The 22,286-nt window shown below is 34.4% G+C and overlaps 1 protein-coding gene across 1 annotated transcript; it reads left to right on the forward strand.

Annotated features, from left to right (window-relative positions):
- The first annotated feature begins 18,241 nt into the window (after positions 1-18,241).
- On the forward strand, positions 18,242-21,925 carry LOC141656899 (wall-associated receptor kinase 2-like). The gene is made up of 3 exons (XM_074463984.1): positions 18,242-19,390; positions 20,217-20,384; positions 20,548-21,925. Exons 1-3 carry the CDS (start codon positions 18,493-18,495, stop codon positions 21,666-21,668), a joined length of 2,187 nt encoding a protein of 728 aa, XP_074320085.1. The 5' UTR covers positions 18,242-18,492; the 3' UTR covers positions 21,669-21,925.
- Positions 21,926-22,286: the final 361 nt, after the last annotated feature.

Raw genomic sequence — 22,286 nt, forward strand, 5'->3', positions numbered from 1 at the left:
GACCGAAAATAAAAATTTAATGGACCGAAGACCGGACCTAAAACTTTCGGTCTTGGACCGGACCAAACCCGAAATATTTGGTCCGGTCCGGTCTTGGACCGAAATGGACCTAAAATTAATTTTTTCACTATTTTGTATACGATAATTACATTTTAATTCCACTAAATAAAATGCATTTAAATAATTAATTGACTCTTTCTATGAAAATCATTGACAATACTAATTTATAAAGTCTTTTGAAGATAAAATATTAATTTTATTCATAATATTTTAATGTTGCGTCATTAAAAACATGAAATTTGGTCCATTCGGTCCGGACCTAAATTAACCGGTCTTGGACCGGACCGGACCGAAGACCAAACCTTGAAAAAATGAGGACCGAGGACCGGACCAAAATAATTCGGTCCGGGTTTGGTCCAAACCAAATGGTCCGGTCCGGTCCATTTTTCCGGTCCGGACCTAAATTTGCTCACCCCTACTTAAAAACACTCTCACTCCTGATTATAGAACCTCTCACAAATATTATTGCAAAATATTTTAGGGAGATACTTAATCTTTTTAAAATATCAGTATGTTATCTTTTTTATTTTATTATTTTGTAAGATATTATGAATATCTTTGATATTTTCAACGTGGCACAACTCTCTTTGTCAATCAATGCAGTATCCTTGATTTATTCCATGTGGGACCACTCTTTGTCAATCAAGTAAGCGGGAAAATATTAAGGAACTCTTAATCTTTTAGTTTATTGAGGATTAATAATAAAAAAAATTAGGAAAAATAAAGAAAACAAAAAAATAGAAAATGGCAAAAAAATCATAATAATAACAATAATCGTGGCAAAATATTAATAAACTTGAATAGTTGCGACAAATTCATAATAATAACAATAAAACGTGGCTAAATTCTGTTAAATTGTGGTAAAGATGAATTCTATAAGGGGTCGTTTGGTTATTCACTAAATTACACGGGGACTTTGATTCATGTGAATTGTAAAATGGGTAGGCATCTTCAGCCTCTAAGGGGCCGATTATCACATATCTTGATGCTGCGTTTTTTCACAACATTTTTACCAAGACGATGTTAGGTGTCATTGGTCGTTTTAGGGATGGTAGGGTGTTGTTTGCGAGGTATTGTGAGATCGATTTGAATCTCCTGTACCCGGAGCAAAGTTTGCCTTCAAAGTTTAAAGTATTTAGGAAAGAATGTGATGCTCCAACGGCAGAACTGTCGGCCATTTGTTATGCCACTTTGCTGGCTCTTGAACATTCCGTGGCGGAATGTCAGTTTGTCACTGATTCCATGACCTCTTACACAATGTTGTATATAAATGACAAGAACCATTTCAAACGTTGGTCTGAGAGTCTTTTAGGAATCACGGTCAAACAGATTTGGTTGACAAATCCACGATTTAAGGTTTTTTATCAGGTAAAAGGTGAACACAACAAGATTACACATCATCTATCAAAACTTGGATCATATGATCATCAAGACAATTCTCGGGTCTTCATTCAAGGTTTAATTAGGTCATAAAGTTTAGACTTTGCTAGGATTATGTCCGTGGTAGTGAAGATTAGTAACGTGTCCGTTGGTAAAGTGGAGCCCGGAATATTATTGGACGAGTGGTTAGAGGAGTGTAGGAGTTATGTTGTTGGTATAATAATGTACCATAACATGCTTCCGTCGGATGAGGAGAAGAATGTGCAATCGTTTGTGAACTCTAGGAAATTTTTCTTTGCTGGGAGGATGTCTTTCTTAGTGAAGACTCAACCCTTTGTTGGTGCTTTGGGTAATGAGTCGCTTTTCATGAAATGGTTTGAAGAATCTTCAAGACTCATCAGGAATCAAAACAAGAAGACTGTGTAATAGTTGTGATGAGTTTTATTGATGTATGTAAAGTCTAAATCTGGATGTTATTTGATTGAGAACTACTCTTTTTTTGGTGTGAAAAACCACGGAAACAACTCTGTATTACTCGGCGTTTATATAACTCATTTCTATTTCTACGAAAAGTAATTGCACTTAAAGTCTTAAATTCTACTCAGTTATGCATTTCATTTTGTTGTTTTAAATTATTTTCTCAAATCAAATAAAATAATGAGAAACGTTACAAAATAATGAATTGTTAATTTATAATCTATAAATAATATACTAAAAACTAGAACTCTATAAATACCGTGCATGTAATGCACGGAGTCTACACTATTTGTTATTTAATTGTCAAGTACTCTGTATTATTTTGAGTTTATATAACTCATTTCTAATTTTATGAAAAGTCCTTACAAATTAATTTAGTATTTAATATTTCAATGATAAATCATCGTGCACTTGAAATCTTGAATTCTACTTGGTTACGTATTTTATTATATTTAATATCAGTCACTCACTAATTGAGTACTAATCCATTACTCCCCACTAGATTTTATTTTCTTAGAAATATTGAGAAAACGTAAATAAAAGAGATAAAGATAATTTATATTGGATAATGGTGAATATGAATGAATCTACACCCGCTAATTTTGATGTTACGAAATAAAGTTCTCAACTCTTGATATATGTTTGTACCAAAAAAAAAAGGGCCTCTTGATATATGTATTGTCTTAGCTACAAATTACATAAATCATTTTAACGATCTGTTTTTACCAAAAATGCATACTGATTTAATAATCAAGGAAAAAAAATGTTATTTTTGCTTATTTAAGGGAGCCAATATCGAGAAACTATTGTATCGGAAATTTATCTATCCTCGTATAATCGCATTAGAAATCTACATAATATAAAAGTCAAGTATTTTCCTGCATTCTGATTGATTGATGAGTTTAGGAATATAATCTACATATGGGTCCCGCCATGTTATGCCAATTAATTACCCTCTCTCCTCAACTCAATTCATATTCTAATGGGTTATTTAATACCGTAACAATACTCTAAACTATTGAAGGCTTCTTAAAATACTCTGGACTTTATTTTAACTACCAATATACCCAATTATCATAGGGTTATTTAATGTAAATACTCTAAACTATAGGTGGTGTTCTCAAAATACTATGAACTTTAATAAATCTCAAAATAAACCCAACTTTTAATACTCTCTTCTCAAAATGATATCGGGTGACCGACTACCTGATAAACAAGTCATTGTCTATTTTTATTCATTACCTTCCTTCATCTTCATCCCTTACCTTAGTTATCTTCATCCCCTACCTTAAACCACCTATACCATCCACAACCCTTCAACGCCTCAATTCACCACTAAAATCCACCACTGAAACCCTAACATAACCGCATGCCACTCTCCCCGATCTGCCACCGACCAACGCAAGCTCATCGTCGCCACAAGCACTGCCCCCTTTACTTCCCCTTTTAATCTTGAAGGTTTGATACTATAAAACATCAAAATAATCAATTAAACCAACTTTCCACCAATAAACAACACGAAAAATCGACAACACCTGGCCTACGCAAATTCCAAAGATCTCGCCTTCTTCAATTTCAATTTCTTTCAACTATTTGTCGATCTCATTTTTTCCAATTACAAATTCTTCAACTATTTGTCGATCTCATTTTTTCCAATTACAAATTCTTTCAACTAATTAAATTAACAACTTCTCAAATTCACAAACTCATAAGCATCTAAATTTACATTACCACGCAGGAGCATCAATTTCACGAGTCTGCTATTGAGTACCGTATATATCATACGGTTTAGGTTTCGATTTCGGAGTTGGTTTGAGGTTCTGAAATCCGGGTTTTTTGGGTGGATTCATAGGTTATTGGGTCTGAATTTGAGGTGGTTGTTGCTTTACATTTGATGATTGTGAATTTTGAGAAGTGAGGTTTGTAAGGAAGGTCGAATTTGGAAGTGCAACACTCACGTTAAGCCGCCAACGCCACCCGCATCCGTTGTGCACCATCATCAAACAAAGCTCAGAGCACATTCATCAACACCAACCTGACACCATCTTCAACTATCAAGCACATTTACGTCTTGAACCGCCTTGAACCGCCATTTCAATTTTAAAACCCTAGATCCCCATTTCAATTTGGGGGTAAATTTCAATTTGATACAACTAACAATAAAATTTGCAGAAATGTTGGGAGAGGTCTTAATATTTTTGAGCACGATAAAAGCTCTTTCTAATTTGTTTTCAAGGTACCTGTTGTGATTCACTCATTTGGTATTGTAGGTTTGTACTATCATATATTTAATTAGTTAATTAGTGTTTGCTTTGTGTTTTTGATTGATTTTTTTTTTTTGTTTTTTTTGCAATTTAAAGTGAGTTTTCCAGATTTTTTAGTATAGGGAGGAGAAGATGATGAAGATCATCTATGATGACAAATGTGAGACCTTTTTGAAGGAAATGTAGATTCATATACATGTTAACATACTCATATATGTCTAAACTAATTTGTCATAAAATTAAAACGGATCTTATGCATGCAAACAATAATATAAATAGAGGAGAAATCATGTCCTTACACAATGAATTTCGGTTATTAGGGCACAAAAGAGATCACCTTTCTCTTTTGTTCTTGAGCTTATTCCAATGGAAGAATGAAGATCTAAGTGTAAGATCTCTCCCTAAGCTTTATACCCAAGGCTTCTCTTAATAAAATTAATATTACAATACTAGTATAATATTAATCAAGGTAGAAAATTGAACCAAAAATATTGTTTAACACTTGAATATTTTCGGCTATTAGGAGAGAGGAAGAGAGGATTTTATTTCTCTAGAAAATCTCTAATTTTTGATGATGGAATAAGAATGAAAATAACACACTACCTTTAGTATATTATTAGGCAAAATTAAAGAAAAACAATGATCACATTTCTCTTCTCAAAACCGTGTAAGAGGAGTGCAAAGGGGAGCCAATGCATGGAGAAATTGTTCTTCACAAGAAAACAATAGGCTTGCATGGCTAGGTGGCTATTTAATCATTGTGTTTTCCACTAATTACAAACAACATATAATTAGCTTAATCCCTTCTAATTTTCGGCCCATTTGATAATATGGAATCCATATTATTTTTGTCAATTGTCTATATGTTACATGTCATATGTCACATATATTTGTTATGTATTTTTAACATATTAAAAATCAACGTATTAATAAAAATACGTCACATACAAAAATTGACTTAGTAATTTCATAATTACTTGTGCCAAAATATTTTACCATTTATAAATCACAACAGATTGTATTTATAACAATTCATTCAAATATAATTGTTACATTAAACAATTTATTTCATCCGAGTAATGACACAATTCAATTACTCAGACCGTATCTCATTTAATCACATTTCAATATGATACGTAAATTTTACTTCCAAAATCGTCCGTCAATTTTCAAGTAATTTAATTAACTCGTAACATTATACGATTAATTAAATAATCAATTAAGAGGGTTGCCCTTTAGGTATGACCTAGGGGTCAATCGATCACCACCGTCACACGACAAAGTAATGTCAAACTCTAGTAAGCCAATCATTACCGATATATGTTGACCAGTTGTGATAACAAAATTACTTCCCAATTGTATTCATTTTGATGAGACTTAAACATGTGATCATCATGATCAACAGTCGTGATCGCATTATTGTCGAAGGACACATATTCCAACAATCTCCCACTTGTCCTCGACAAGTGTGCGTCACCAATTCTCTTGTCCTATTACTATCTCCCACTCAATGCAAGGTGTCTTTCGGTCGTACTTGCAAGTGATCATATCGAGAGTGGTTTCCTCGATCCGGAGAATAAGCGATTGACCGGATTTATCCACTCGGATATCTTCCGAGCGTGGCCACGCATTTCCATTCATTACTCCTCGAGTGGCCCCGAGATATTGTTATAACCACGACTAGGGATGGACAATTCCTATTGCACTCATTCCCTTCGACTAGCCACAGCCATCATAACCCAAAATATGCCCATTTGACCCCATTTACGAAGGTCGTAGTAACACAAATCAAAGTTAATCAAATCGTGCCATCTTAGGCGAATAGTCTTTAGTCAAAAGAATCGACTCATTTTGAATACTATAGTAGCTCTCGCCACGACCAGGCTATATAAATCGCGAGAACTCTATAAGCGGTCATAAGGCCCGACAAAATGTTCCTAATGATCGCCTATGTGATCGACTAGTCATCTCACATGACTCTATGGCACTTGAACTTGCCATCAATCGCATCACACTCTAGTCACTCCGAGACGTCACCTCATATAAGTAACTATGGGCAAAAACAATGTTAATCCATGTTCACTTTAACGGGGTTCAATTGTCTCTACAACCCGTTTGGACATAACAATGTTCAAGGTGAGTTAATAATAATAACTCAAACGACAAATGTCGACATCACACTCGGGTAGTCAATATCATATTACAACCTTGTGATGTATATCCTAAGTGTAAACACTTATGGATTGCAATAGAAGTTTAACATGCCATGTGTCCATGTGTTCAAACTTCTTACACTTGCTATTTCCTTCACATTCACGTTCTCTCTCATAGCATGAATCTCACCAAGCACACATCAAGGTTTCTGACCTTGGTTTCGGTTCTTTAACTTGAAAGAACTTTCTTATCGACTATCACATAACGAACGAATTTGTGATGAATAATACAACTTGTACTGATCAAGTATTCCATTCACACATAATGCACTAGGTATATGTATCGTAGCATCTTGTAACAATTGACAAGATATTTCAGCTTAGCACTTCTCACAAGTCCTAGCTTAACTAGGAAAGATTGATTTTGAATAACCTCTTTATTTAATCAAGTATCTTTCCAAAACTTCTCATTTCACTTTCTAGGTTTGAAAGAATTGGGATTCTCATAAATCCTCATATGTGCTCGGATTTTCTACAATATGTGCAACCTCTTATCACATAATGGAGTATTCCGTCAAGCACCGAAATCGCTCATCGGATTCTACTTGAGAATTCATGACGTTTCTTTTATGGCTTACAATCCATCATCATGCTCTTATGCATATGATTCATAATTGGACATGTACATGATAATTCTAATGGCGGAAACATTAGTTACTAATAATCATGAGATCAACCGTTCTTAGGTTCTATGAATGACCATGACTGCTAATGGTAATTCCATTTTCATTCATATGAATAACCTATACATAAGTGATGTGTATCTCTCAATACTGATCCAACATCCCTTGATGCAATTTGATTCATCATAGTCCATTTTCATCCAGAATTGAAAACTCAAATCTTCCTTTATGAAGGAAGGTATTAGCTCGTCATTCTTCAATGAGTGATGAGTTATAAACTTTTTTCAAGATGATTCCTCCCACTAAATTCCATGTCTTCACATGATAATTGCCTAGCTCCCACTCAATTCCACATGTTCCGTAATTGACTTCTCAATCGGAACTTTTAAGGAATTGAAATCGAAGAATTGCATTTGCCAAGTCATTAATATAGAACCATATATGTTCCCATCATATCCCTTCAAAATACCCTTTTGAAGTGGTCTCATTTTAACCTTTATTAAAAGATTTTAATATCTAACTCACACATATCATAATGATGTGTAGTAATGTCTTTATTCAAATATAAATAATATTTAGAATACGTCCCTCGCAAATACCCTTTTGGAAGGAGATTTAACCATTTCATAGGGAGGTTAAGCAATGACATTTGTAGGGTTAAAACGTTGGCTATAGAAGATATCGGAATATCAATTTGCAACTTGATTTTGATCATAACTAGTATGTCACTTTGATTCATTTTAGGCTCTTAAGTAAAACTCATGATTGAAACTATTGGTCAAACGTTTCATAAACTTAGTCAAAAACTTGTTAAGACTTTACATTAGTCATTTCTTCCAAAACTGACTTTTGGTGTCCTCACGTAGTACTCTTAAGAATGTTTCTTTCGAGTACTTCACGTGGTCTCATTAGTCATATAGAACTTACTTGAGACCATAGATCTCATCTATTGGGTATACTATGTAAATAGCTATACCTTCATTCAAATCATTCTCTCTTGCGTAGATCTTCATTTACACAAGTACACAATTTTATCTTGCCTTGTGTGTTGTGTCCTCATTTTTCTCCCACTCTATCTTTAGAATAAATACACTATAGATTCAAAGATAGTATATGAGACACAAATTAATGATGTTGAAGTATAAAGAGAACTACCTCATAGGTTGACTAATTATTATTATGGATTTCATAAGTGTATTTGGTGATTGACATCCTTTAAGAGAGTTCATAGACTCAAATTTACTTTATGAATGATCATACACAAGCTTTAAGCATGTGGACATATAATGAAACCCGTCATTATATTTGTCTATTAGATCACTTCAAGTAACTAATCTTATGTTTCAAAGTGCAAGCAATTTAAAGATGAAATTTAGAACATTAAAAGGATAAATGATAAAACGGGTGACTTGGGTTGCAAACCAAGTCACCATCATCCAAAATACAAACCATTATCCAAAATACCTTTCCATGTCGAACACGGAAACTTAAAGTTCTAAAAATTCAAGACATAACTTTAAAATAAGACAATGGAAAAACAAAGCTCCATAAAAGCTATCCATAGCTTCATCATGGTTTCTTATGCTTGCTTTTCCTTTCCTTTGTCTTTGCTTGGTGGAGGCCCTATTTACAATAAAAAGGGAGATACATTATCACAACTTTGCATCATAATACCATAGTTGAATTAGAAACATAAAAGAAGGTTAGTCATTTACCTACTGGAGTGATCTTTCCAGCTTTGATATCACCAAGGTATTTGGAACAATTTCTTTTCCAATGTCCCATGCCATTACAATAATGGCACTTATCAAGAGGACCCTTCTTGACTTTGGAGGTGCTAGCTTCACAAGATTTAGCTTTGGTGAATGTGGGAGCTTGCTTCTTGCCCTTTCTCCCATTCTTCTTGAACTTCCCTTACTCTTTGTGCTTATGTTAAGCACATCCTTGGGAGGGTTCACATTTAACCCCATGTCCCTCTCGGCTTGCACAAGTAGCTTGTGCAACTCCTCAAGAGACACATCCTTGTCTTGCATATTGAAATTCACCCGGAATTGCACATATGCCTTGACTTTAGACAAGGAGTGTAGAATCCTATCTACGATGAGTTCTTTGGGGATTTCAACCTTTTGAATTTTCAAGGTCTCGACAAGCTCCATGAGTTTGAGCACATGAGGGCTAACCTTTTGGCCCTCTTTGAAGTCGAGATCAAAGAATGCCGCGGCCGCCTCATATTGGACGATCCGCGGAGTTTGTGAAAACATGGTCACAAGTTTGGAGTAAATCTCATTAGCATTGCCCATTTTGAAGGCTCTCCTTTGGAGTTCCGCCTCCATCGCAAATATTAAGACATTTTTCATTGCGGCGGACTCCTTTTGGTAAGCCTCATAGGCTTCCCTAGTGGCCGCGGTGGGCCTAGTGGAGGGCTCGGGTGGAGAGGCCTCGGTAATATAACGAAGCTTGTCGTCACCTTCGGCGGCTAATTTGAGTTGGGCATCCCACTCGGAGAAATTTGACCCATTCTTTTCAAGTTTACATCGATCCATAAAGGATCGGAGCCAAGACGAACTAGCGAGTGGTGTAGCATTAGGAGTCGGTGTTGCCATTTGTTATGAATAAGAAGTGGTCTACAAAACAAAATATAAGGAGTAAAACAAATGTCGTTTTAATAATACTCGTAAAAATGTATGATTTAAACAAGTTATATGCATTTTTCTAGTGACCTCTACCCAACTAGAATAAATGATTCCAAGACCCAAATTCATATCGACTTAGGCACGGTAGGGTCGATTCATCCTTTATCAATATAACTCGGTGGATTAACGTTTAATCGATTCTACTTTTAGAACTCTTGGTCGATAATATTACATTAACATTTATCTTTAGCCCAAAACACATTCGACAAGGGCACGGTAGGGCCGATACATCCCTTATCAAAAACTTTTGTTGAGTTCAATCCAAATTTCGAATAAATGTGTCCATGATCCAAATCCATATCAACTTGGGCACGGTAGGGCCGATACATCCCTTATCAACATGAATTCGGTGGATTAACATTCATCACCCACTTCCCCTACGTAACAAGGTTTGTACCCCGGTAGGGCCGAGTGCACTCCCTCGCGAAATAGGTTTTCATGGTTTCTACTATTTGGTAAGGCTATATCTCAATTAATTGTTTTAGCGAGAGGTCATGTCAATTTATTATCTATCACGTTTTAAGTGAACTAAAGCGGTGAACTACGATAATTCTAATTGACACGGTCGATAAACTCGATAAAAAGACAATGCATGTTTAGTTATGGCGATTTAGCAATGCATGTGACATAAAATAAAATGCAAGCATAAAAGAATAAATAAATCCTAGTATGGCCTTTCCTAAAATAGAAAAACTCTTTAACTATTACATATTCGGAAACCAACTCCATTGGTCCCTTGAACTTCGGTTGTGGCACGCATCTCGAGGTAACACCGTCTTTATGTATCGTTATTCTTGAAGAAATCCGTCTTTGGGAACTCCGGAATGAATTAAAAATACATAATAAATTACATAATTCCTATTATACATTTGTAACTAAAATAAAATAAATCTATTAAATTACAAAACGGTGATACGAGATCACAATAAAAAATACAACCGAATCGATACTCCCATACATTTCGGGAAATACCAATTAAAATCTAAGGCCATACTAAGTAAAAATACATAATTCAAAATTACATAAATTAAAATTATGACAATCATAAAGAAAATGCAGCATTATAATATGTATGAACATGCTCAATTTTATGCTAAATCGCCTTAAAATTGCCAATATCGTATATTACTCGGTTTTTACGGATTTGCGTGATTTCAACATTTTACAATCACAAGAATACATAAACTCATATTTATGCATAAGTTAATTACCCTAACCACTTAGGACTCAAAATATAGTCTTCACTAATAATTTGACCATAATTAACCTTTATTTACAAAATTATTCATAAATGGACCAAAAATTATAAAAATAAGCTATTAAACTTCAAATAAATCCAAAAAATTTCAAATGAATTCAAAATTTGAAATTTAAATACATGAACATTCTGGAAAAATCCATGACACTCATAATGTTCAAAATCTTAGGTTAAAAATAATTTCGAAATTTCCGGAAAAACAATGTTGCGGTTTATCGATTTATAATAAAATAATCATAAAACATGAGGAAAAATTATTTTCACTAACTTTTCAATTTTAGATCTGAAAAAGATAATAAAATGCAACATTAGACGTTTTTCCTAAGTCATAGATTATGTTTTATTAATTTTTCACTAATAATGTCACTATTTATGCTATTTTTCTTCAAAAATTCATAAATCATGCTAAAAGACTTCTTTATAGCCAATTATTTTACACACATCTTGTAAAATTGCATGTGACAACATATTAATTTTCTATGACCAGATTCGAAATTTAACTCATATTAACCTATTTTTCACTTTAAAACCGAATTAAAATTGAAAAATCCATTTTTCGAGCATAACAAGTCCTAAAATTATGAAAATTTACAGGTTATCTCAAAATAATATTTATCACAACATATCCAAGAACCAATGAAAAATTCGAAGTATAGCTATTTTTCGACCAAAAATGACATTTTTACTCATAAAATCACATTTAAATGTCATTATAGTAAATTATGAACAATAAAAATCCGAAAAATTAACCAAAAAATCCCAAAACACTTTAGGACCAGAAATATTAACATGCATGTAATGATTTCGTGATATATCATAATAACACAAATTTTACAAGTTTTATTTTGTTATTCTTATAACTCGGAAAAACTTTTAACCAATTTGCATGCAAACAACCGTGGCTCTGATACCAATTGAAGGAAATGTAGATTCATATACATGTTAACATACTCATATATGTCTAAACTAATTTGTCATAAAATTAAAACGGATCTTATGCATGCAAACAATAATATAAATAGAGGAGAAATCATGTCCTTACACAATGAATTTCGGTTATTAGGGCACAAAAGAGATCACCTTTCTCTTTTGTTCTTGAGCTTATTCCAATGGAAGAATGAAGATCTAAGTGTAAGATCTCTCCCTAAGCTTTATACCCAAGGCTTCTCTTAATAAAATTAATATTACAATACTAGTATAATATTAATCAAGGTAGAAAATTGAACCAAAAATATTGTTTAACACTTGAATATTTTCGGCTATTAGGAGAGAGGAAGAGAGGATTTTATTTCTCTAGAAAATCTCTAATTTTTGATGATGGAATAAGAATGAAAATAACACACTACCTTTAGTATATTATTAGGCAAAATTAAAGAAAAACAATGATCACATTTCTCTTCTCAAAACCGTGTAAGAGGAGTGCAAAGGGGAGCCAATGCATGGAGAAATTGTTCTTCACAAGAAAACAATAGGCTTGCATGGCTAGGTGGCTATTTAATCATTGTGTTTTCCACTAATTACAAACAACATATAATTAGCTTAATCCCTTCTAATTTTCGGCCCATTTGATAATATGGAATCCATATTATTTTTGTCAATTGTCTATATGTTACATGTCATATGTCACATATATTTGTTATGTATTTTTAACATATTAAAAATCAACGTATTAATAAAAATACGTCACATACAAAAATTGACTTAGTAATTTCATAATTACTTGTGCCAAAATATTTTACCATTTATAAATCACAACAGATTGTATTTATAACAATTCATTCAAATATAATTGTTACATTAAACAATTTATTTCATCCGAGTAATGACACAATTCAATTACTCAGACCGTATCTCATTTAATCACATTTCAATATGATACGTAAATTTTACTTCCAAAATCGTCCGTCAATTTTCAAGTAATTTAATTAACTCGTAACATTATACGATTAATTAAATAATCAATTAAGAGGGTTGCCCTTTAGGTATGACCTAGGGGGTCAACTGATCACCACCGTCACACGACAGTAATGTCAAACTCTAGTAAGCCAATCATTACCGATATATGTTGACCAGTTGACAGTAACAAAATTACTTCCCAATTATATTCATTTTGATGAGACTTAAACATGTGATCATCATGATCAACAGTCGTGATCGCATTATTGTCGAAGGACACATATTCCAACACTTTTTACCTGTTACTATAGGTTAACAAAGGGTCAATTCTATTATAAGCGAAAGGGTGTAATAGTTGATTGTATTGGTAGTTAAATTATACTTTGGAGTATTTTGAGAAGCACCCCAATAGTTTGGAGTATTCTCATTAAATAACCCATTATCATATCTATTCTCTTTAACTAAAATATGTGGAGGGGCGACCTGCTCAGGCGGTTTCTCTATATTCTATCTTTTTCTTTCTTCCCCTATTTTTATTAACTTTATAAAAAACACAATTAATCATCTAATCACTTCTTTTTCTCAGAACACCAATACCCAATTAATCCCTTCTTCTCCAGTACACTAAAAACCAATTAATCTCTCCAATTTATCATTTTTACCATCTTCATTCACACGAGTCATGACCATCATCTACCTCTTCAACCTTCTTTCGCTCATTTCACTCCTCATCATCATCTACCTCTACATTCATGCCCAATTCCAAATCATTATCCATAAAACCACATTTATCATCTTCAAAAGGAAAATTACATTTTTTTTTCTCTCCTTAAGTCCTTAACAACAACAACAACAACAACAACAACAACAACGATCTTAGCAAGAACATCTTCAACAATACTATCACTCGCCAAACTAACAACATGGTACGGTTATGGAACAAATTTTTGTGTTGTTAATTGGAAACACCAGATTTGGTATTCTGGATTTGTAATGTTTTTAAGGTTAATTAGTTGTTACGATTTTAGTGTTTTTACGGAGAGTGAGATTGGGAAGAAGAAGAAGGGTGAGTGTTTAATGGAGGAGAGTCCAAATTCATATGAACACAGTAGAAGCTCTATTAGTTTGTTGTTAAAATTGTTGTTGCAATTTGGTAATTATGGGTTTGTAGTGTTGTATAACCAAGGGCGGAGCTATGAACTAAATTTATCTAGGACTATATTCATAGACTCCGAAAATGTATCGGATAAATTTTTTTTAACTCAAAACGTACCTTAGTATTGAGATGGTCGGATGGATATTAATGATTTTAATTTATCATGCATAATGGATACTAAAAAAAAAGCAAGCATAACACACTTGAATACGGAGTACTTTATACCGGTAAAGATAAGTAAAAAATGTGTCTTGACATTTAAATACTTTATACTATTATTGAGTATGTTATACTATGACCGTATAACATACTCAATAATAATTACTCGTTTCAAATATAGTGGAGTATGTTTTACCATATATAGTAATATATACATAATAGATTATCCAATAAAATTGGTTTTTTGTTTAACAAATAAATAATATTAGAGCAACTCCAATGGCAAGCTACAAGACCTTGTAGCTTGCCTTTTCACATCATATTTCTAAGCAACATACCTTCTAAGCTACATCGTTCTCCAATGGTGAACTACAACATATTGTAGCTTGCAATACCCCACATGATAATAAATCATATATTTTAAATTATTTTTGGATTTTTTAATTACTTTTTTTTACAATTTAAAAGTTAAGCTACAAGTTAAACATGTAGCTTGGTAGAGCTACACTTGCTTATAAGCATGAGCATGTTTTTCATCTCCAATGGTCAACATACCGCTTGAAAACTTTTGATAATTGCATTTCCTGGTATGGAAAAACTATCAATTAAAAAGCTGGCAGTGGGGTTCAATCCCATGACATTTCGAATGGTAGACAACAGAAGTACCACCTTCACCATGTTAGCATCTATTGATTTATTGCACTTAATAATATTTAACAATTCATCTAGGGCTATAGCCCTAGTAAAATAAGGCTGATTCTGCCCCTGCGTATAACAATTAGGTTAATTAAGGCGTTTTTGTGATTTTATTGAATTTATGTTGATTTGAAGTAGAGTTTTTTTCGGTATTTTCAGATTTTTTAGTTTAGGACAAAGGAAGGAGATGAAGATAGTATATAATGAGAGGAAGGTGAGGCCTTTTTACCTACTATTACAGGTTAATAATGGGCGAATTCTATTAAAAGCGGAGGTGTGTAATAGTTGGTTATATTGGTAGTTAAATTACACTTTGGAGTATTTTGAGAAACACCCCAATAGTTTGGAGTATTCCCATTAAATAACCCTATTATAATCATCATATATCATACTCCCTCCAAGTTTGATCAATCTTCCCTATTTCTATTTTGAGCTTATTTTCTTATCTTCCCCTTTCCTTTTTTGGTTATCTTTTATTCATTATTTATTCATCCTCTCTCCTAAAAAGTCAACAATTTTCCCTACTTTATCCTACTTTATTCATTTTTTATCCATTATTCATTTTTTATTATTTTCTCTCTCCACAACTCACACTACTTTATCTATTTTTTATTGTTTTCCTTATTTTTGGTGCAAAAAGTAAAAGGGAGGATTGAAAAAACTTGGAGGGAGTATATTATATTAAAGCAACAATCAGCTACCCCTTTAATCGCCACGTGTCATTCCCTCTCCAATTGCCATGTGTCATTCCCACAAAATATATTATATTTTCATTTTCATATTTTTTTAAACTAAAATAAAATATCAATTATTGATTCTTTCCCATAATACGTAGAACTTAAAAAAAGAATTAGCATGATTATAAGAGAAAGTTATAATAACAACATTAATTGAGGAAAATTCTCTGTGATTGGCCTCCCATAATAACCAGGATAGTTTAATATTGCCATAAAACGAGATTGTGTTATCATCAGCATATTATCATAGAATCAATAATATATCACGTATCACTTGTTAAAACTTAAATCCATGACAAAAATATCACGACTCTATTCAATCGCATTATCCTTTCCTAATTTGAGATCATTAAATCAAAGATTTAATAGGGGGTTTTTGGAGAAGATTATGGTAACCGAAACTAATATTAATATTTCATAAAAAAAATTGAGCTACTCCCTATTAAATATTTTATACGTTCAAATGAGAATTTTAGAAACTTCTGAATATTAGCACTATATAATGTTCTCACCCAATATATCATCACACAATAATTCATACCAGAGGTTTCACCTAGAGTAAGCAATGGGCCGTGATGGGCCGGCCCGCGTGCCAGCCCGTCGTGCCTTACTCCAAAATTGGCCCGGCCCAGGCACGGATATTGGGCTCCTGGGGCCGTGTCGTGCCAGGCCCACTGATCCAAACCTACGCCGCGCCCCGCTCAAGGTACGGTCATTTTCGTGCTCGGGTCGTGTCTGGCCCATGGGCTTTTCGTGTCTTGTCCGTGGGCCGGCCCATGTGCTTTAATATTTTTTTTTATTTTAAAAAAAATTATATAATTGATATATTTTTAGTACTTTTTGTTTAATAAATGATGATTAATGGTTTAAATATATATTTTATTAAATATTAATGTACTTTTTGTTTAATAAATGATGATTAATGGTTTAAATATATATTTTATTAAATATTAGTGTATTTTTTGTTTAATAAATGATGATCAACGGGCTATTCTTCGGGCCGGACCGACCACGCCCGTTGTGCCTGGTGCGTGCCGGACTCCACCGTGCTTGGGCCGTGCCGTGCCTGGGCACGGATTTATGAAGAAAATCGCGTTGGAGCCCGTCTCAAGCCCGTTTAAAAAAATTAAAAAAATAAAATAAAATAAAAATACAACGAATTAGGTCCGGACGGGGTTTATTAGTAATAATTAATTATTTTTTAACGAAAACAAAATAAGACGGAAAAATAAGTTTAAAAATAATAATAATAATAATAATAAAATTTACACGAAACTGAGCTTGGGCGAAGAACATTTTCGTCCAAAACCAGGCCCAGACGAAAATATTTTTCGTCCAATGCCCATTCTGGACGAAGAACATTTTTTTCTGGGCCTGGTTTTGGACGAAAATGTTCTTCATCCAAGCCCAGTTCGTGTATTTTTTTTTTCTTTTTTTTTTTTATAAAAATTCGAATAAAACGTTGCAAATCCGACTAATTCCGTCTCAAATCAAGGCATCTATCCTAATTCCGTCTCAAATAAAGGCATCTATCCTAATTCCGTCACAAACATACAAACTAAGAAAATATTAAAAATAAAATTACTAAAGAATACATACCTTGTTGAATGTTTGAATTTGATGATGGAAATGATGTGGTTGAAGACGGTGTTTTCGTTGTTATGTGAGACGGGTTTTTTTTTCTTTAAATTTTTAGTGTGAAATAGTGATTTTTGGAGAAAATGTGAATATAAGGGGGAGTGTGAGGGAGGGGTAGTTTAGGAAGTTCATTAATAATTGTCGACGATAATTAGTAATATGTGTCGACGATATTTAGTAGGTTAGTTTAAATAACCAGAGAAGAGAAGTGGACATGGCACGGCCCGGCCCTAGGAGCCCAAAATGTAAGTTAGAGGAGGATCCTAATCGCTTCTCAAGTGAGCTTTGCCTTGACTCCTTGAGTAAGTTTATGTAATCATTTGGGCTAGACTGCCGACGTGCTCCATACCACCACAGCCCACCAAGTACTTTTGAAGTGTTTTTGGCATAAAGGCAAAAACAAGGACATCACAATTTTAAAATTAATATAAACAAATCTTAAAAGTCAATAAAATATGAAAAGATACAAAAAAAAAATTTACTTGTACTAAATATAAAAGATTAAAAGTACGCTAAATTTGAAAGATTCACAATTTTTAATCACTAAAATGATCTTTACCATAAATTATCATAAGACAATTGCATGTGTAAATTTAAAAACCAGGGAAGAGACTAGATAGGTTAGGCCGACCCCGAAAAGTGTCCCTCAAACTTGATCCGATAGATTATAACTCGCTCGACCAGAAATGACCCAACTTACACCTCAAAAAAAAAGAAATGACCCAACTTAAAGTGACCAAACTTGAAGTGATCAGAGTGACCAAATACACTTTAAATGACTTATTTTAAGCAAAACTCTGACTTGAAATAACCCAAATGGCCTAAAATAACCCTATTCGGAGCAACCCGACAAAAAATGATCCAACCTACTAAATAAGCCAATAATTATTATTCTGAAAATGAACTGATCCAAAATAATTCGACCCGAATAACCCATTCGTCAAAGGGAAAGTGGGACATATATTATTGACCACTCTCTTTAAAAATTGCTCCATCATGTCATAACTCATAAACAAGTTGCTCCATTATTTGATAGTGAAATTGTCCACAATTTCTTAAATCTTTAATTTCAACAAGATTTTTTCAACATCAACCATCTTCACCAATCACCATTATCATCTTGCTCAATTCCTATCATTTTCAACAATCTCAACCATATTATTCATCAATCTCTACAAAATTCTTGCCTACAAAAATGGTTCATAATTCAAAACACTAATAATTACTTCAAACCCTTTAATCATGGCAAAACCATACCCAAATCACCTCCTAATAATCCTAATTAATTTCTTATTAACACCACTAATCATATCATATGTGATTTCCCCAAATTGCACCTCCAAATGTGGTAATGTCACAATTCCGTACCCATTTGGCATAGAAGACGGGTGTTACTATATCGATCCAGACGATCCCGTCTCCCACCCGATGATGAAAATCACATGTGATCGTACCCAAAATCCACCCAAACCAATTCTAAAATCAAACATCCAAATAATAAACATTTCGGTCCAAAACCCGCAAATACAAATAAACAACTACGTATCATATAATTGTTACAATCAAGGCCAATCGACCGTAAATCATACCCAACGGGTCAATTTAGCTGGATTTACGATTTCAAGTACAAAAAATACGTTAGTAGTCATAGGGTGTGACAGTTATGCTTGGTTTACGGGGTCGCGACACGGTCAGTCATTTTATACGGGTTGTATGACTAAATGTGACGATTTAAATGATGTCGTAGACGGGCAATGTAACGGGGTCGGATGTTGCGAGGCGTCGATACCCGATGGGGTAACTAATATGACTACTGAAGTTTATAGTTTTTCTAATCATGTTAAGGTACCATTTAACCCGTGCAGTGTCGCATTTCCTGTGGCACTGGACGGGTTTAATTTTTCGAAAGAGGATTTGAGTCGGGATTCGGGTTTTTATTCTGGTTCGGATCTGAGGATTGAGCCGGTTGTGTTTAATTGGGGAATTGGGAGGAAAAGTTGTAAGGAGGTTAAAGAATTAGGGAGTTGTTTGTGTAAGAATAATACTGTTTGTTCTGATTTGAAACCGGATCAAGATGGATATCGTTGCGATTGTAAAAAAGGGTATTTTGGTAATCCTTACCTTCCTCAAGGTTGCAAAGGTATGAAATTATGTACATTGTTCTCAAAAGTCAACTTCTTTTTTTTTGTTGAATTTAATTTGTTTCGGGTTTAAAAGGAGTATGAGACGGTCTTACATGTTAGTTATTGATGACGGATTTCAGCATTGGTGAAATGATAAATTTTGTTTATGCAGTTGAGGAAGGATCATTGTGGTGACAATGTAGGTTGTCTTATGTGTGATACTTGACCTGTTTTAAGGTTATATACCCGTCTTAAGTGAGATTTTTTTTTTTTTTTTTTTTTTGATGACGAGGGGTTTAATCCCCCGGCCACTTGCAATACCCTGCAAACCACGTGTGCCAGGTAAGATATCCCTTAGGATGACAGGTAACCGCAGCACTTCCGTGTAGGGAGTCGAACCCGGAACCTATGTTTTAGTTTTGTTTGTGCTGTTTCTTTCTGTTTTCCGGTTCTGCTGTGTTCGCTTGGCTGAATTGCATTATTGGTATTTCCTGGTTGCAGCTTTGATTCCCTCCGATCCTATCCAAACCGATAAATATACCCATATTTTGAAGTACAGGTAGAATGGATTGGATTAGCGGAAGTCTGTAATACCCGACTTTCAGCCTAAAAAAGCCCTGTCAACCATGTATAAAATTAAGATCATACAGGATAGTTATTTCGAGACAAAAATTTATCTGCTAACAAATTTTTGCAGCAAAGAGGGAGCGGAGCATTTTTGCTGTTTATTTCATATGCTGATATGCATGTTACAGTGCATTGTATAATGGCTACATCCTGTTAGTATTTTTGTTGTGGAATTAATTTGTCTGGTGATTTTTTTTTCTTCGTAAATGTGATCAGATATTGATGAGTGTAAGGGAGAAAATGAATGTGAGAAAGCAGAATATTGTATCAACACTGACGGAAGCTACATTTGCGAATGCCCAAAGGGATATTATGGGAATGCTACAATTACTGAAGGTTGCATCTCTAGAAAGACTTGGCTAAAACCAGTCATCATTACGGCAGGTACTAATACAATAGACAGTTTATATTTGCAGAGTTTTAATGCTGCCAAAACGATATCATCGATTTGCTTGTGGTCATCATTACGGCAGCTGCATCTTTGTGACAGGCTGTTTTTCAAGTCACAGTTTTTCTGAAATGTTCTGAAAGAGTAATTTTCGTGTAGGTATTGGTGGAAGTATTATAATTTTGCTTGTGGCTGCGTTTCTGTTGCACCGGAAACGCGGGAAAAGAGAACTCAAACTGCTACGAGAAAGCTTTTTCCGTCAAAACGGAGGTCTGATACTGCATCAAAAACTCTCTAGAATGGATGATCTGAAGATTTTTACTGCAGAAGATTTAGATTATGCAACTGACAATTACAATGAAATGAACATAATCGGCAGAGGCGGATTTGGGGTTGTTTACAGGGGAGTTATTCCGAATAATCAACAAGTGGCAATCAAACGATCTCTTCAAGTCGATCCTGATCAAGTTGAGCAATTCATCAATGAGATTATCATACTGGCACAAATCAACAACAGAAATGTAGTCAAATTGCTAGGATGTTGTCTCGAGACTGAAGTACCGTTACTGGTTTACGAGTTTATCAACAATGGCACATTATATGATCACTTGCAAGATGAAGGGTTAGCATCCGTCTTTACGTGGAGTCTGCGTCTAAGTGTAGCATCAGAAGTCGCTGATGTACTAGCATATCTACACACCACTATCTCAACCCCGATTATCCACAGAGACATGAAATCGCTGAATATACTCTTAGATGAAAGTTACACGGCTAAGGTTGCTGATTTTGGCGCGTCAAGATTGGTTCCATTGGATCAAGGCCAATTAGCCACTATGGTGCTAGGAACCCTTGGATACTTGGACCCCGAGTATCTGCAAACAAGCGAATTAACCGACAAGAGTGATGTTTACAGCTTTGGGGTAGTGTTGGTTGAGTTATTGACTAGGGAAAAGGCGATATCTAGCCAAAGGTCAGAAGCTGAGCGATACCTTTCTATGCACTTTCTTCTTAAGATGAAAGAGGACCGTTTATTCGACATTATTGACCAAAACATAGGAAAAACTGAGGAAGAAAAGGAGCAGATAAAGGCAGTGGCTAATCTAGCAAAATGGTGCTTGAAGTTGAATGGAGACGATAGACCAACCATGAAGGAAGTCGCCAGGGAACTCGAGGGGATCAAAGGAACAACAAACTCACATCCTTGGCATAATGATGGAAAATCATTTGATGAGCAAGAAGATCGTGAGCATCTTCTTGCAAGAGTTGGCGAAAGATGGTGATGGTGATGGTCAGAACTCGACTTGTACAATCTCCATAATTTTGGTTTCACCCATGGAAGATGGGAAGTAATTGATTGTGAATTATTGTTTCTTCCGGCTAGTTCGTAAGCCATAATTGAGTGTCGATACTCTGTACAACAGTGCAAATAAAGAACAGGCGTTTCTTATGATGTCGTATTTTGAACACCTTGGTTGTTATCAGTATTTTTTAAGCTCCGTTTTATTTAGTAAACGGTAATGGTGTTTTTCGGCTGACAGAGAAGATTGAGTGTTTCGTATAATGCGCGCGGTCCCCAAATCAGGTGGACTCGCTTCTCGTGTACTTAGTGAAACATGTCATACCTTGTGTAGCCGAACCAATGTGGTTGATATTGGGATAAATGGTGCGATTGCATTGGTTTTTCGCTACGACTTTCATTAGACGGTTAGGCCTCCATCCCAAAGACTGCCCACAAAGGACTGCTGTACCGCGGTGAGCAGCATGAAGGAGAAGCAGCCGCGGTGTGCTTGTGTTTCTTTATTATAGGACAAGCTCATAATGGAAGTGAGCAGATTAAGAGCCTCGGTATTCAGGAAGCTAAGCTTATGGAACTCCCTTCTGCATGTCACCTTACTAAT

Source organism: Silene latifolia, chromosome 5, assembly GCF_048544455.1.
Source record: "Silene latifolia isolate original U9 population chromosome 5, ASM4854445v1, whole genome shotgun sequence".
In the NCBI taxonomy this organism is placed as follows: Eukaryota; Viridiplantae; Streptophyta; class Magnoliopsida; order Caryophyllales; family Caryophyllaceae; genus Silene; species Silene latifolia.

Bases quoted from the DNA above. Each gene is read 5' to 3' on its own strand.
- LOC141656899 (XM_074463984.1), top strand. From the start codon at position 18,493: ATGGCAAAACCATACCCAAATCACCTCCTAATAATCCTAATTAATTTC. The intron at 19,391-20,216 runs GTATGAAATTAT...AAATGTGATCAG, and splicing joins CCTTCCTCAAGGTTGCAAAG to ATATTGATGAGTGTAAGGGA. The intron at 20,385-20,547 runs GTACTAATACAA...ATTTTCGTGTAG, and splicing joins ACCAGTCATCATTACGGCAG to GTATTGGTGGAAGTATTATA.